The 15923-nt window shown below is 38.2% G+C and overlaps 1 protein-coding gene across 2 annotated transcripts in view; it reads left to right on the top strand.

Moving 5' to 3' along the window:
- The window catches only part of Ammecr1 (AMMECR nuclear protein 1), a 229116-nt gene that overhangs the window by 195192 nt on the left and 18001 nt on the right, over positions 1-15923 (top strand). For both annotated transcript variants that reach the window (XM_028876962.2, XM_028876959.2), the window contains one exon: positions 12605-12719. In XM_028876962.2, coding sequence (XP_028732795.1) covers positions 12605-12719 — 115 coding nt within the window. The remainder of the gene's footprint in view (positions 1-12604; positions 12720-15923) is intronic.

The following is a 15923-nucleotide window of genomic DNA, read 5'->3' as shown; positions in this document are numbered from 1 at the left end:
TTATTCTGTTTGGAGAGTTTGTTTTCCATCATTGATAATTATTTCCAGAAAAGTTAAATCCACAGAAAATATTCCCTCAGATTCCTTAATGTTGTTTACCAAAGGGTAACTACACAGAGAAACCCTGTCTCGAAAAACCAAAAAAAAAAAAAAAAAAAAAAAAAAAGAAATGACTTTTAGTTTCATGGGGCTACAGAGAGGACATGGCAGGGCTGATGAAAATTACGTGCTATAACCTGGTCTCATACCCGTGGAACAGGCTCTGAGCAGCATTCTAAGCCAATATTATTCCATATAAAAAGCAAACGAGACCTTGGAATGTTAAAGTCTAATGTGATTGATAGAGTGCATGCCAGTGCATGCTAATACGTTAACCCGCATGAGCCTGGTGAGTTGTAAGACCTTCGAAGTCAACATTTTCATAGTCCTGCCAGGTGTACACACACATCTTCCACAGAATCTGCTTTCTCCTGCTAAATAATCCTCATGGCTTCAAAGGCTTGATTTTCAACAAGGCCTTTTCTCCCTTTGATGAATTTCAGGTTAGTAAGCGTCTAATGTCCAGAGAACAGGAAGTGGTCACAGGATTTTTTTTTTTTTTGTGTGTGTGTGTGTGTGTGTGTGTGTGTGTGTGTCTATGTCTATGTGAATTGTTAGCCGATTTCCTCCAGGTCTGTGTTCATTTAAAGAGACTATTGTGCTTCTTTTATCATCTGTGCCTACCCTTGATGTCTTATGATTCATCCAGTTCATAATATGTCCCTTTATAAGAAGGTGTGAAAAGCATAAAATAGGTTAGTAACATGGGTCCCTGTATGTTTTGTGCTACAACAAAATGGTAATAATAGCAACATAAACATAAGATGCTGTTGAGCTCCGTCAGGATGCGAACATTCATGTTTTCCTCAAGGGGAAAAAGGCTTGTGAGATCAAAGCCACTCTGTGACTATCATGGGAGATTATTATCTATTTATAGCAGTATGTGAGTTTCAGATAGAAAAATATTGCCAAACAGTGGCATTGTGAATGCACACTAATCTAAATAAAAACTAAAAAGACCAGTTGCCACATTCTAAATGAACATCGTTTAATGGCTATAAAAAAAGTAAGATACACTTTAATGGCATAGTTTTTAAACTAAGCAATAAAAGATATACATAAAATATAAGAACAAAAGAATTTAAGGGACCATTAACCACTTAATAAAGTATATGCTGCACAATTATTTTAATGCTTATTATATTACCAATAAATGTGTATTGAAATGAAACTATATGAGACTGCTTTTCCTATATTTTTTATTTCATTCATTAAATATCTACTTATCAGCCACAGTATTTTAGGTAGTAAATATACAGCAGTGAACAAAAATAAGAATAATGTCCATTCACTTTGGGTGTAATTAAATTATAATATGTACATGGATACAAATAGAAACTCCTTTCAAATTTCAACTCCTTTCAAATCTAGTCATGTTACTGCAGTGTAGTGAAACCTCCATGAAGCAAGGTGTTCCTCAAAACTAAGTAGAACATTGAATGACCCTAGATATATACTTGCATTTTTCCTGTAGCAGGCACTCATGAATGTCTGCGAAAATAAGTCATGTTCACTTGATGTTCCTTGCTTCCCATAGTCATTATAGCTACCACCTGTTTATGGCAAGTTCTGCTCTGGGTGATACCACTACTGTTACCTGACTGATTTAAGTTGCATGGCTTTTATCTGTTGCATTTTTCCTGTCCTTAAATGATGCTTCCCTTTCAGTATCAGTTGTGGTTTTACCAAAATGCATCATAGGACAGAATCAGCAACTGTTATTTTAGCTGCATATTATGAAGCCTTTCCAATATATTTTATTAGCCCATGTGCTTTTCTCATGGAAACAAAGTCAAAGTAGTAGTACCCATTTGTTGAGTTATTTCATTTTTGATGGTAAAAGAATGGAAAACTATACTAGCAAAATTTGTCTTTGCCTTTGAAAATTAGGTTTCTTAAGCTATATCCAAAGAAAAAGAAACAAAGACTTAAAAAACAAAGACTTAAGACTTATCAGGCTCAGTTTAAATATATTGGAGGGAGTGAAGTAAAGTCTGTTCCAGTTAAGAGATTGGGGAGGAGGATGGATTAAAGTCCGAGAGAGCTTTAGTACATCGAGCACCACATATTTCCCCTGTACTGAATCTACACATAGCATTGTGCTATTTCCTTGAAAATGAACACTGAGGTTATCTTGCCCTGACCAGCGTATAGTCTGACATAGTTGTGCACACACAATCAGAACATACAGTGGCTTTTACCATGGGGACAAGACTCCAGTTGTTAGACTTTAATAAAAGGGAATTAAATGTCTTATTTTTAAAATATGTAACTTTTGCTGTTGAATGGTCCTTTATGTAACTAAGTAGCTAAGGAGAAATGATTCGTCAGACTAGATGGAATGCAGGACAAGATGAGCAAGGGTAGAGCAGGAGAGGAAAAGAGCCCCATTGTAAAAGACTGTGTAAGGAGTGGGCAAGATCAGGAGAGGGAGAGAGCCACTGTGTAAGATCAGGAGAGGGAGAGAGCCACTGTGTAAGAGCAGGAGAGGGAGAGAGCCACTGTGTAAGAGCAGGAGGGGGAGAGAGTCCCACTGTGTAAGACTGTGTAAGGACTCTATCTATAAGAGCATAGAACAGGAGTGGGTACAAAATGCAGGAGGGCAGTAGTTAAGACTGCATTGGTGCCCTGCTGCTCCCATGCCCTCATCTGCTCAATTTCTAGGTTGTCCTTGGCCTCAGCAGGGTAACGAGTACCAGGTGGCCAACATTGTTGAGTTATGCTGAGCAGCACTCACTGTTTTATTGTTCTAGCTACTTCCTGGTGCCAAAGGCACCAGTTTCCTCTTTGCTTCTTAAACATCTGCTATGGAGTGTTATTGGATCAGGGTGGAGCTGATCAAGTAGTATGTGGCAGAATAATGGAACGCTCAGTGGAAACAGGAAGAAGTCAGGAGATGCATGTAGAGGAGTGTAGAGCCTCGGTCCTGCTGCCAGGTAGCCGAGTAACCTTGGATACATGAAGTCAATTGTCCCGGGAAGACTACATGTTCTAAGGATTTCTAGCAGTACCCTTTGGTTACCATGACTATAAGGGACTTGTTCTTGGAGGACTCCTATTATAGTTTCTGACAAAATGTATGATTAGCTTTGTCTACCTCATGAGGCTGCATTGAGGCTCAGCTATGATAAAAAAAAAAAAAAGGTAAATATACTTTGGAAACAGTGAAATACCATGGAAAATGAAAAAGGTGATGGATTAAAGAATGCCTCACCCCAAAGATATGATGTAGTAACCAACATTAAAATAGTTAAATTAAAATGGATGTATGGCAAATTGCAGTGGTCTTAAGAACTCATGTGTACTTATAAGTATTGTAGAGAAACAGGCCATGTCAAAAGTACAGATGAACTGTGTAGTAGGCACCACCTACCATTGGTTGGTTAAACAGGTAGGCTGTGGGGATGAGGTATGCTACTTTTCTTCCCAAGCCCCTTTCTGCTTAATCATGGTTTCTCTAAAACTTAGAGAAGTAGGCAGGGGATCACTCACTTTTCTCTGTCGCTATCACCTGTCTCCTAAAAGAATGAGCTAGAATATGGATACCTGTTCAGAAGGGAAAAGGTCATCTTGACCCAGTGGGAAAATGTGGGAACACAAGCCTGTCTCGCAGACACTTCTTCCACCTGTATTCGCAGGCACATGGAATATTATTATAGGTGGCCACTGTGTATCTTTGTGTGGTAGTCACCTCTTCTCTTCTCTCATATCTAATGTTTTCTTTCATGGCTTCCTTCTAGCATTTTACTATTCTTCCTTCCTTTACTAGGGTAAGCAAGCAAGAAAGATAGGGAAACATCTAGAACGGCACAGTGGAAGAAGAATCAAGATGGAAAACTGCAGTGAAGTAGTAGGTGGGGTTCACCTCCTTCTCTTTATTTCTTAGTTAGGATAGAGCACACAAGCTCACTTTGCATCTGATCTGTTTAGTTAGCATTACTTCTTCCCGTAGTTACCTTTAGCCCCCTGCCAGCAGTAACTATAAAAATTATCAACAAGCCACACAATACAAACCATCATGCTCTCTGTCACCAGCCCCAGCATCAAGGCCTGGCAATAATGGTAGAAAGGACAGTAAATCAGTAGGTTAGACTGAACGGCTCTAACATGGCACACAAGTTGGAGTAATAACACATGTCTTGTGGTTTATGAAATTCAAATTATAGATTTGATTGTCATGGAAAAAAGGAAGAAAAATAACATGACATTTGTGGCAAATATGAGACAACTTATTCAGGTCCAAATAGCAGATAAAAATCAGAAACAGGCCCACCAGCTTAGATAGGTCCAATTCCTAGTACTTTGGTAACTCTATTATGACTTCCAGCAGATTAAATTTCAAGCTGTGGAAAGGTTTCAGAATAAGGCAAGGCTTAGTATCCCACTAATAAGACTTATTAAGTTTAGACAAAACAGATGTTTTTCAATGGCAACAGCTCTGAATCACCAGGATCAAAATGGGAGAAGGAAGAGGAGAAGGAAAACAAGCGAGGGCTTTTGATGCAGCACTTTCGGAACGTGCTCCTACTTGTACTTAGAGCTCCTAGCCAAACTTCCTGAAAGGAAGCCTCCAGTGAGAGGAAATTCTTGAAACTGATGGAGTGCATGTATACTTATGGTTATTGGCCACATAATCATGTTGGTTCTCAAAAGAGAATGGGCTTTTGAAACAGGCAGTGCCAACTTCAGGCAGCAAGTTTCTCACCCGTTTTGAGACCTAGGTAAGTTGCTTAATATCAACTTCTGTTTCTTCACATCCATAATGGGATTATTGTAAGGACTAAACAGACGACTCCATGCATAGCACCTGACTCACAGTAAATGCTCAATAAATCTCGACACTCTAGTGGTTAAAGCTGCTTTTGCTCAAAGTTTCATGTCTAAGTATATTAAGACTAGTCTTCTAAACGTGATAGGAAAAGTCAGTTAGCAGCTTCAAAGACGGATGGGTAATCTAATTCTTGAAGAAGTACCTTACTTAATGAAATAGGTTCATTTCTGTAAAGTTACCTACAATCCTAGGTCATTTGGAAACTAGCAAACTAGTAGTTAGATCTTTCCCAAAAGGGAGTTAACCCCAGTCTGATTATTCCTCTTCAGCATTTTATAATTTATTATTTTAATGGGTGTTTTACACATATCCATGTGTTATTTAGTAATCCACTTACTGTAAGCTGAGTATCCTGTATCTGAAGTGCTTAGGACCAGATGTGCTTCTGATTTTGGGTGGTTTTCCAGTGATGGGGTATTTACCATACCTAATCTGAATCTGAAATCTGAAATGCTCTAAAATCTGAAACATTTTGAATTTTGTTGATGCTCAAAAGGTTTTGGCTTTTGGAGCATTTTGGACTTTAGGTGTTCCCATTTGGATGGTCAGCCATTACTATTACAGCCTCTGTAGTCCTTCTCATAAATGACAGATAGTAAGTGCTCAGTAAGTATTTCAGAAATGGAACAAAGGCTTTTTAAAGGTACTTGTTAAAATCTTTCCCTAATGTGACGAAAGGGCCAAGCTTAGGCCTGGAGCTCCCTTCCGTTTCACCAGACCAGTCCCTGGGTATAAACTTATCAAATACACCCACTATCAGAGTTCTTCAGCAGGCACTATTTATTAAGCACCTAGTATGTGCAAGTCACTTCTGGACTTATATTATTTATTCTTTTATTGTCATAGTAACCCTATCAGGCCAGGGACTGGTCTGGTGAACGGAAGGGAGCTCCAGGAGTAAGCTTGGCCCTTTAGTCACATTCGGGAAAGATTTTAACAAGTACCTTTGAAAAGCCTTTGCTTCATTCTCCTTCATTTTCAAAATACTTAATAAGCACTTACTATCTGTCATTTATGAGGACTACAGAGGTACTATTATTATCTTCATTTTAAAAAGGAAACTTCCACAGATTAAGACATCACATAGCTAGTATGCAGTGGAGCCAATATCCACGTGCAAGGATTTCTGATTCCAGGGCCCCAAGCTCTTGACCATGTTAATATATTGGATTCTATACAGTTGTGAAATAGTGCTTTTTGTTAACTGTGACTTAAATTTTGCATTTTCTGTGCTGTATTTAGTGACTCCACCATTGAGACATGCATTCCATGGCTGCAAAGATAATTCATTCAGGGATATAGACAGAGTGTTTTAATTCTAAGTATTTTAAGAAGTAATTCATTCAGAGCCAAGTGTGAAGGTACTTGCTTGTAATCTCAGCATTTGGAAGGCTAAAGTAGGAATATTGTGAATTGGTAGCCAGCCTGGGCTGCATAGTGAGACCTTGTCTCAAGAAATTTAACAAGCTGGGTGTGGTGGTGAATGCCTTTAATCCCAGCACACCTTTAATCCTAGGCAGAGGCAGATAGAACTTCAGAGTCAGACTTGTCTACATAGCGAGTTCCAGGCTAGCCAAAGCTACATAGTAAAACCCTGTCTCAAAAAAAAGTTCATTCAGTTTTATAGTGCCCTAATTTAAATGAGGTTGAGCTCCTTGGAAGATTTTAGTCAGTATCAGTTTATTATTGTATTTCAGTCACTTGAAATCAGAAATAATCTTGTTTTTAAATTTGCCAAAATGGAAATTGTTCATGGCCATATTATAGTCTGTTTTCCAAACCCACACAGCCTTTCCTTTTCAATATGATGAGAGTACTTTTCTTATCGTGTGTAGTAATGGATGACTCAAACTCATTTTGAGTCTTAAAAATGAACCTGACTCATAAAGTGAAAATTAAATTACCATTTACTCTGGCAGAATATATTTTAAAGACTTTCATCAGGAAAAAAAAAAATGTTTTTTTAGTTGTCTATTTCCAAAATCAAGGTAGAGAAACTCCACAGAGAAAGCATGGCATGGACATTGCATGGGAGGAAACGAGACATATTTGCCATATGCACATTTAGCCATCTGTTTCTTTAGGTATCATGTATTTGGCAGTTTTCATCTTGCTCCATTAAATCAAAATTGCAATCAGTTCGTCTAATTTATAAGGGAGAAGCTTGCAAGCCTACAGAGGCAGATTCTGATGATACTCTTGCCTAAAGAGCACAGGTTTTTAAAACAGGTATTTCTTCTTTCAGTTTTTGAGATTATACTATAAATACATGCAGGCTTTTTTGCTTTTTCGAGACAGGGTTTCTCTGTGTAGCTTTGCGCCTTTCCTGGAACTCACTCTGTAGACCAGGCTGGCCTCGGACTCACAGAGATCCGCCTGGCTCTGCCTCCCGAGTGCTGGGATTAAAGGCGTGCGCCACCACTGCCTGGCTTATGTGTAGGCATTTTAAGAATCCAAGAACTCCAATAAAAGGCCAATGGGCGATAGCACTCTTGAAGGCTAAATGAATTTCATAGGGGCCAAATGTGTAGCAAATCCTACAGAAGCTACTGCCCTTTATCTCCCTCACCCATATAATTCTCCCTTCTGTGTTTTCTCTCTTTTTCCTTTGATGTGTATCTCTACTGGACACTTTCCTAGGTATCTTCCTTGTATCCTTTTTTTTGCCTCCCATTTACCCTTCCTCACTTGTTTTTCTTTTCTTTCCTTTCTTTCAGCCCTCTTCCTTTTGTCCCAGCCCTGTTCTTTTCTCTATTCCTCATGAATTGCCCATTATTATACCACACTAAAATGGACATCAAAATTTACCAACAGAAATGTTTCTTTAGCAGCAAGTAAGTTGCCTGTATAACTGTTAAAGAAATAACACTTTGCAGTCAGGCAACAGTGTACCTATGACAGAGTTGGAAATTTCCTTGCCCTGCACAGCCCTTACCCAAACCCGGGTCTCTTTCTTCTTCCCTGCCAGCAGTATGCTGAAGATTGAACAAGAGTTACATGTTTGAATTTTGGATTGTGTCCCATTGTTTCTCGAATTTGTAAAAGCTAAAATATGCTACTCAGTAAGAAAGATAATCAGTGTATAAATTTTCAGATGTGGGTTTAAGATTCTAGTTTTCTAAGTTTGTGTGGTACAAATGTACCACATGAGCATTCTGGTCCTGGGGTCCTGATGCCTAGGAATGGCAGAACAAGCAATTTCCTAATGGTCTAAACTTTTCAGCAAGATTTAAAAAAAAAATCATGCACACTTCATTCATTTCTCTTTATCTATTCCAATAGCAGTGCTTAATTGTGGATTTAATTATTTGTTCTGCAGAATGATTCTCTGTAATAGGAAGCCCTGTCTGTCGCTTTGGTAACTTCCCACTACTTAACTGATTAATGGGCTCTGTTTCAGGAAGCACGACAGGTACATTTCCGCCATTTCTGTTGCAGGTAATAATATAGTTTAGGATGAGCCCTGTAGTAGCTAATGCTGTGGCTCTTTCCAGCTCTGTTTTATTTCTTTTCAGCAGCTACTCTCACAACCTTGATTCCTCGATAGCTGAAGTCTTATTTTCTTAATAGATTCACTGGAGTGCCATTTAACATTAGATATTAACTTTGACAGATGTTAATGCTGTTTCTCAATTAGGTGAAATGTCTACTTGGGAAGGTGCCAGATTGAACTGAATACATTTGAATTTGGTATGTGAACTAAATTATGTTTAAACCTTTCCTGTCCATCATATGGTTGATGGAGCAGCCAGCTGATTTTGTGCATAAACGTTTTGGTTATTTTCCCTAGTACTATTTAAACATTTGAAAATGGCTTCCTATCATTTCAAAGAGAAACTTCATGATCGGTTTACTACAAGATCCCCCTGTCAGCTTCTTAAACTCCCTAGAATTTCAATTGGCAGATACTTGTTGGGTAGAAAATATTTTTAGTGGACAATATTACTAATTTATTCTTGCAGATTTCCAATAGCCAAGAAGTCTAGGAATCCTTTCCATTTGACTACTAATGAATGCTATTGAATGATTACATATCTTCTTTTAGGCAGAGACACTACAGGTTTGAGATCAAAATGCCAAGTAAGACAAGTATTTCATTTTCAAATTTAAAAGTATAATCTATTCAAAGGTGAAGACTAATGTGTGAATACTAATTTTTGGACTTGAGCCTAAAAATCTGGGTTATAGACATACCTCCATTTTTGGCTTAGCTGGATCACCCCATATAAGTCATTGCCCAACTTCAAAATGCAGCATCCTCTCCAAAGCCCTAGGTTTAACAGTGTGTATGGTGTGTTCTAAAAAGAGCTTGGTTGAGATAAGCTGAATTCTCTTGTGTATCAGTTATCCACACTGGCCTGGCAGCTTGGAGGTGAGTCTCCAACTGAATTTTTATCTCTTTAGGATCCCTTAAATCCTTGCTAGGCTTTCATTGCCAGTGTATTTCTCTAGGAATTTGCATTGAGATCCATTGATGTTTCTCGGCTTACAAGTTTAACAAAAAGTTACTTGGAGATGGAAGAAAAATACGAATACCAAAATTTTGGTTGGAATTCTTTGATCCAATCAGACGATTTCCATCATGACTCACTCATTGTTCTAAATACTTTTTTTTCCCCTTAAGTTCTAGAGTGACTGAACAGCAAGGCTCCACATCATGAGAAAAACTTGTTCCACTTTAGGTACTTGAAATATTCATCCATTTGAAATAGATTGAATTTTAGTGGGCTTGAATTATGCCGTCATTGGTCAGTTTAGGAAATACGGCACACAACAGAACTTGCCATAAAGTATTGAGACATTAACTATATGATAACTGCATCACATGCATTGTTTCTTAGTAAAAAGATAGAGCTGAATGCAAAAAAAAATGTATCTTCCTTAAAGCAGGCCCCGAATTATACAAAATAACAAAAACACACAACAGATGACAACAAGCGTTGTTGAGGATGTAAACACGTGGGCGCCTTAATATATCGTAGGTGAGAATGTACAGTTATTCAGCCTGTTTTGGGGGAGAAATCCAGTTCCGCACAAAGTTAAAGACAGAAAAACTTTTTTTTTTTATTTTAAAGATCTGCTTATTTGATGTGTGTGTTTTCCTTGCATGTGTGTCTACGCACCACACGTGTGCCTTGTGTCCTTTAGAGTTCAGAAGAGGGCATCGGATCCCCTGGAACCAGAGTTCCATGCGGTTGGGAGCTGTCAGATAGGTGCTGAGACTCAAAGAGAAAAAAGTCTAAATATCCATCCATCCGTGCATAAGAACAAAATACGGTTTGTTTATTTATATGATGAACCATTATTAGATAATAGAAGGGATAAAGTGCTGCTGCACAGATGAAATCCCAGAAACATTATGCTCAGTGAGAGAAGCCAAACACAAAAGGCAGTATTTTTATTTTCAAATATATTTTTTAGTTTTTTGTAAGTCTAAATCTACATGCATAAAATGGCCAGAATAGGCAAATCCATGAAGGCAAAAAGTAGATTTATAATTACCAGGAAACTGGGACTAGGGAAAACTTGGATTCATTGCTGACAAATACAGAATTTCTTTATGAAGTTATGGAATACTCTAATATTGAGTAAGACTGATAAACTGTACAACTCTGACTATATTAAAACTCATCAAATTGTGTACTTTAAATGGGTGAATTTAGTGCTATGTGACTACTGTAATAAAAGTGTATTCTAGCACAACTATTTGAAATCAAAGTCTACTTAATTTATATTTTATGCCAGGAACTGGAGGCAAGAGAGGAACGGGAGGCTAGTGCTTAATTGGTATAGTGTTTCACTTGGGGAGCCTCTGAATTTCTGGGGATAGAGGGTGGTAATGGCTGTGAATATACTTACTCTCCCAAAATAGAGCTATTTAAAAATGATTAAAATGTTAAGTTTTATGCATATTTTACCACAGTAAAATCCACTCCCTAACTACAAAATTTGTATTTTACATGATTCTAATGTATAAAGGGCTTTTTCTTTCTTGTGATTCTTTTTAACAGGAAAACTAAAACATGGCATTGGCCTTTTAATCATGCCAGGGACACTTCTACACAACGTGTTAGCATTTGGTTCCAGTATTTGTGTGCAAAAGAGGTGGTTAAATAGAAGTGTGTCTTCAGCTTGCCTTTGGATGAGAGCTTGAGAGTGTTTTTAAGAAGTTTATTTGTCAGGAGGAAAATAAAGCCAACCCATAGGAAATTTATGTTGTTAAATTGTAAGAGTGAAATGCTGCCTTCAGAGTATGAGTTTGCAATTTCCTGGGTTTCTTGGTTGAACGAGGCCTCTTGAATGACACGAACATTTGTTCTTTATAAATTTTTACATCTGCATCTTCCTAAGAGCATTTTCTTTTGTATAGTGGGATGGCAGTAGCACCAGAATCACTGAAAATATAAATGCAGTGAGTTTTAGAATGTCAAGAATGGAGGGAAGAGTTTAAAAAAAAAAGTACATACAAGAGCCTGTTTCAAAAATACAAAAGTGGGAGAATAGTGGATTTGGGAATGAGTCACTTAAAAGGGAATTCAATTATTTCCAAAGGCTGTGGGACTTTGTTATGTTTCTGAGTTTGTAATCTGTGAGAAGGAAACAATGAAAACGTTTTCCATGCCTGGCTGCTACCTAGGCTGTTTGATTATGGATGCTGTGTCAACAGTTGCATTTATGTGTTAGATAATCAGAGGTGTGTTCTGCTTGACCAGGAAACGATTTCTTTACAAAGTACAAGGAACATGGTGTGTGTGTGTGTGTGTGTGTGTGTGTGTGTGTGTGTGTGTGTGTGTGTGTGTGTGCGCACACGTCAGAGAGAAAGTTAAGGTAGTGTGTGGGAGGGGCACCATTGATTTATCTCTTCTACTCTTGGAAGAAGACCATTTTTATCCTTTACAAGGGTCTCTAGAGTTTGGCACAGTGGAGTGTGATTAAAGGGTCTAATCAGAGTTGATGTATGCAGAAACTCAGAACTCCACTGATGGGACTAATGACCTCGCAATCTCCTAATCAGACCTCTGTCGTACAGATGAGCCCTCTTTCTTGCAGTTCCACGGTTTTTGAGTCCTGTCTTCAGTTGTCCTTTAGTAGGTACATGAAATCCTTGTGTTTTTAGTCTATGATTTGAGTGATTATTTTCATTTTCTTTGATTTTATTTCATTGATGAAAAAAATTCATCTTTTTGAGTTATTTAATGTTCTGTGGTAACTGTTGTAGCTTGTATTAACTTCTTTAGTTTTACAATGTGATTTTCTATATAGAAAGAGAGCTATGTGTGATCATATATACATTTTCTCTTCCAATCATTGATTCAGAGGCCTTCCAGCATGTTTCTACCCCTCTAGGTTTTATTCTCCTCAAATGTAAAATAAAGCATGTTCTGCTTTTACAAATAACATGGAGAGACATCGAAAATTGCTTAGGAGAGTGAATTGAACATTCATTCTTTACAGTTGAAGTAGCCACAGGATTAGCCAGTAAACAGAAGCTACTCAATGAAAAATAGTGACTTCTAAAATCTCTGGGTTTGTGAAAATGTCGGGGACAGTCACTTGCACCTTTGATACATTTCCAATTCTTAATTATTTGCCTATTTCAAATGATGGTCAGTATTTGAGCTTAGGAGCCTTCATATCAATGGATGGCTTTAATCTCTGCTCTGTCTTCCACAGTGCCCTTAAAGACAGCCGTTTTCCACCAATGACAAGGGATGAGCTGCCACGGCTTTTCTGTTCGGTGTCTCTGCTCACTAACTTTGAGGATGTCTGTGACTATTTGGACTGGGAGGTAAGAGTATAAGATACTTCACATGACAGTAACTCCTGAGTAGATGCTACCAACTGGGCCCAGAATGTAAGGCTTCCTGTCCATTCTAACACTGAAGTAAAGCTCCCCATGGAACAATGAGATATGAGTGAAGGTTTTTTGTTATTTGTTTGTTTGTTTTTCATTTTTTTGAGACAGGGTTTCTCTGTGTAGCTTTGCACCTGTCCTGGAACTCACTGTTTAGGCTAGGCTGGCCTGAAACTCACAGAGATCCGCCTGCCTCTGCCTCCTGAGTGCTGGGATTAAAGGCGTGCGCCACCACTGCCCGGCTGGAGGATTTTTTTAATGGCCAAATACCCTGTGGTCTTAAAATCTCCAGTTGAATGTGGTGTTACTTTTGAACAAAAGTACATCACTTAAGTACCCAATAAGGCTGTTAATAAGTAGTGAGAAAGACTAGCTGGAATCTATTTCTCCCCGTATTTCCATTCCAGGGTGGTATGCTGTAACCACCACAGGATGATTAGGCAGTCAGAATACACATATCAGGAAGAAGCAGCAAGAGTTAGCAAAATATACCACTTGGGGGAAAGCAGTTTGTGACAGGAACTAGAATTCAATAGTGTGAGTTCGGCCAGGCGGTGGTGGTGGTGGTGGTGGTGGTGGTTGTGGTGGTGGTGGTGCACGCCTTTAATCCCAGCACTCGGGAGGTAGAGGCGAGTGGATCTCTGTGAGTTCAAGGCCAGCCTGGGGTACAGAGTGAGTTCCAGGATAGGTGCTAATGCTACACAGAGAAACCCTGTCTCGAAAAAAAAAAAAAGTGTGAGTTCATTCTTGGCTACATTAATACACACACTTGAAATTACTCTGAGAATGCTGTTCTACCTAGAGTATGTCTGTGCCTTGTCATTAGGAGAGAAACCTATATTAATTATATTTTTCTTCTTTACTATGTGGGATTCAGAGGTTCTCATGGTGATTTTCTTTGGCGGTTGAAATAGTTGAGTGGAGGTCACGCCTGTATTCCTGAATAGCAGCTGTGTTCCAGGCAGTGTTCTATATGTACAGAAATGACAAGATAGGGTCTCTACCAGGATGCAGAGAGAAATTTATATGCAGGGTATGAAGAAACTAGTGGTAGAAGAACAAAACAAGGGCAGTTTGTTGATAAATAGCATCCTCTCATACGCCACTTAGAAACAGAACCACTGCATCCTTAGAAGACTTTTCCTTCTACTGTGGTAGAATCAAAGAATCATCCCTAGTGGTACTGAGACTGCCTTGTAAACCAGATCCTTGTCCTCATAATTAACTGGACTTGAATTTTATTTTTGCTTTTTCTATGATTCCTTGGGAGACTACAGATGGTTTACTCCACTGCAGGTCACTACTCTGTGTACAGAATAATATTCTGGAGAATCATCTCAGAAGATCTTGGATATGAATTATTTTGGGGACACCAGAGCTATTTTATAACATTTTGCATAGAAGAGGATGAAAGTGTCCCTTCTGGGTTTTGTTACAGGCTTTTTGTGTCATTATCAGAATATGAAAGCATTGTATAACCTTTATAAAGGAAGAAATAAAAAAATCTAGTAACATATTAGAAAAATTTGAAGAGTATCAACCATTTTATAGAACTAAAATTTCCTTCTTTATCTTTGAAGTTTGACATTCCTATTTGATGTCCCCTCCCTGCCTCCTTCCCTCCTTCTCTTCTTTCCCTCTGTCAACCTTTACGTTTGTTTGCAACCATGTTGCCCAGGCTGCCCTTGAACTCAAGATCTCTTACTGTCTGCTTCCTGAGTAGCAAGATTTCATGTGTGCTCCATCATACCACACCTATTTGGATTTTTTCTTTTTGAAGAGAAGTTTACCAATATTATGGAACTATCTTCCAGTAGTTTTTATTTAATGGCTCCAATTCATGTCCCTACTGATGAACATATAATCTAGATGATTATTTTTCCTGTTGGGGGACTGTTGCTTGCTTTTCTCTTGGATGACCAAGCTACAGAAGCCTTTTTACCCTTGCTTGCAGCCACTGAGTTGAAAATATGGTTTGAGCATGTATAAACACATGAATACATTTTGTTCATGTATACATAGTGGGTAAATGTATGTATGTTTCGTGGGAAAGAAAAATTTGAGACCCCGGCAACTGATGAATAGGTATAAATAGGCAGAGTTAATAACATCCCCTTTAGTTCACATCAAGAGCTCTCAACAGCAAAACTTCACCTTGCTGTGTGGCTTTGATGTTCTGCTAGGTGGATGGGAAGTACAGCACTTGAAATAGTAGCACTATGTATTCTGTCAAGTGCTATTTGTCTTTTGTGGTCACTGTCTGCCAGCTTGAATTTCTACAGGGTTCTATATTCCTTCGACTTGCTGTTTGGGAGCGTGAATCCCCGTCTTATTATGTAACATTCTCTTGTCAAATTCAAACAACACACAGGGGTTTGTACTTTTAGTATATCAGCATTTGAAAGGGAATTATACACTGCTAGAATGGCTGTGCTAGGAGGGAAAGACTGTCTCTTTCTGTTATTTCATCACTGTTTCAAGTAAGACACTGGAACCTTGCAAGAAATATATTCTCAAAGAGTAACAGTTACTTTTTGAACTAAGAAATGTGAGTTGGTTTTAAGTGTACTAGTGTGGTTAAAAATAGAATGCTGTTCTTTTGGGAAGGATAGTCTAAAGGTTGCCTTTGCTAATTATGAAAACCATTGCTGCTTTAAACAGGGTGTCAAAGTGGAAGTAAAAATATTTTTAATTATAGGCTGATACAGTTCCATTTCTAGATTTATGCCCAAATTAATTTAAGAAAGATATTGAAACAAAAACTTAAGTAAGAATGCTCATAGCAGTACTTTTCACAATAACCACAAAGTGAAAACCCAACTGTTGGTTATCAATAATATATCCATATCAGCCATAATCCATGATATAGCATGGACTAACCTAAGAAACATCATGCTAAATGAAAGAAACCAGACACAAAAGGCCACACATTGTATGATTCTGTTTGTATGAAATGTCCAGAATAGGCAGCCCTATAGGAAGATTATTGGATTAATAGTTGTCAGGACGTGGAAAAGGGGTGAATGGGAAGTAACTGCTTAGTGGGTCCAGCATTTCCATTTGCAGTGGGGAAGTTCTGGAATTAGTGGTGGTTATCTGAGAGGAGAAATACATTTAATGTCACTGAATTATGTGCTT

The sequence above is a fragment of the Peromyscus leucopus genome, chromosome X, assembly GCF_004664715.2.
Source record: "Peromyscus leucopus breed LL Stock chromosome X, UCI_PerLeu_2.1, whole genome shotgun sequence".
Lineage (NCBI taxonomy): Eukaryota > Metazoa > Chordata > Mammalia > Rodentia > Cricetidae > Peromyscus > Peromyscus leucopus.
The sequence above is the reverse complement of the archived record's forward strand: the minus strand, read 5'-3'. Positions and strand labels throughout refer to the sequence as shown.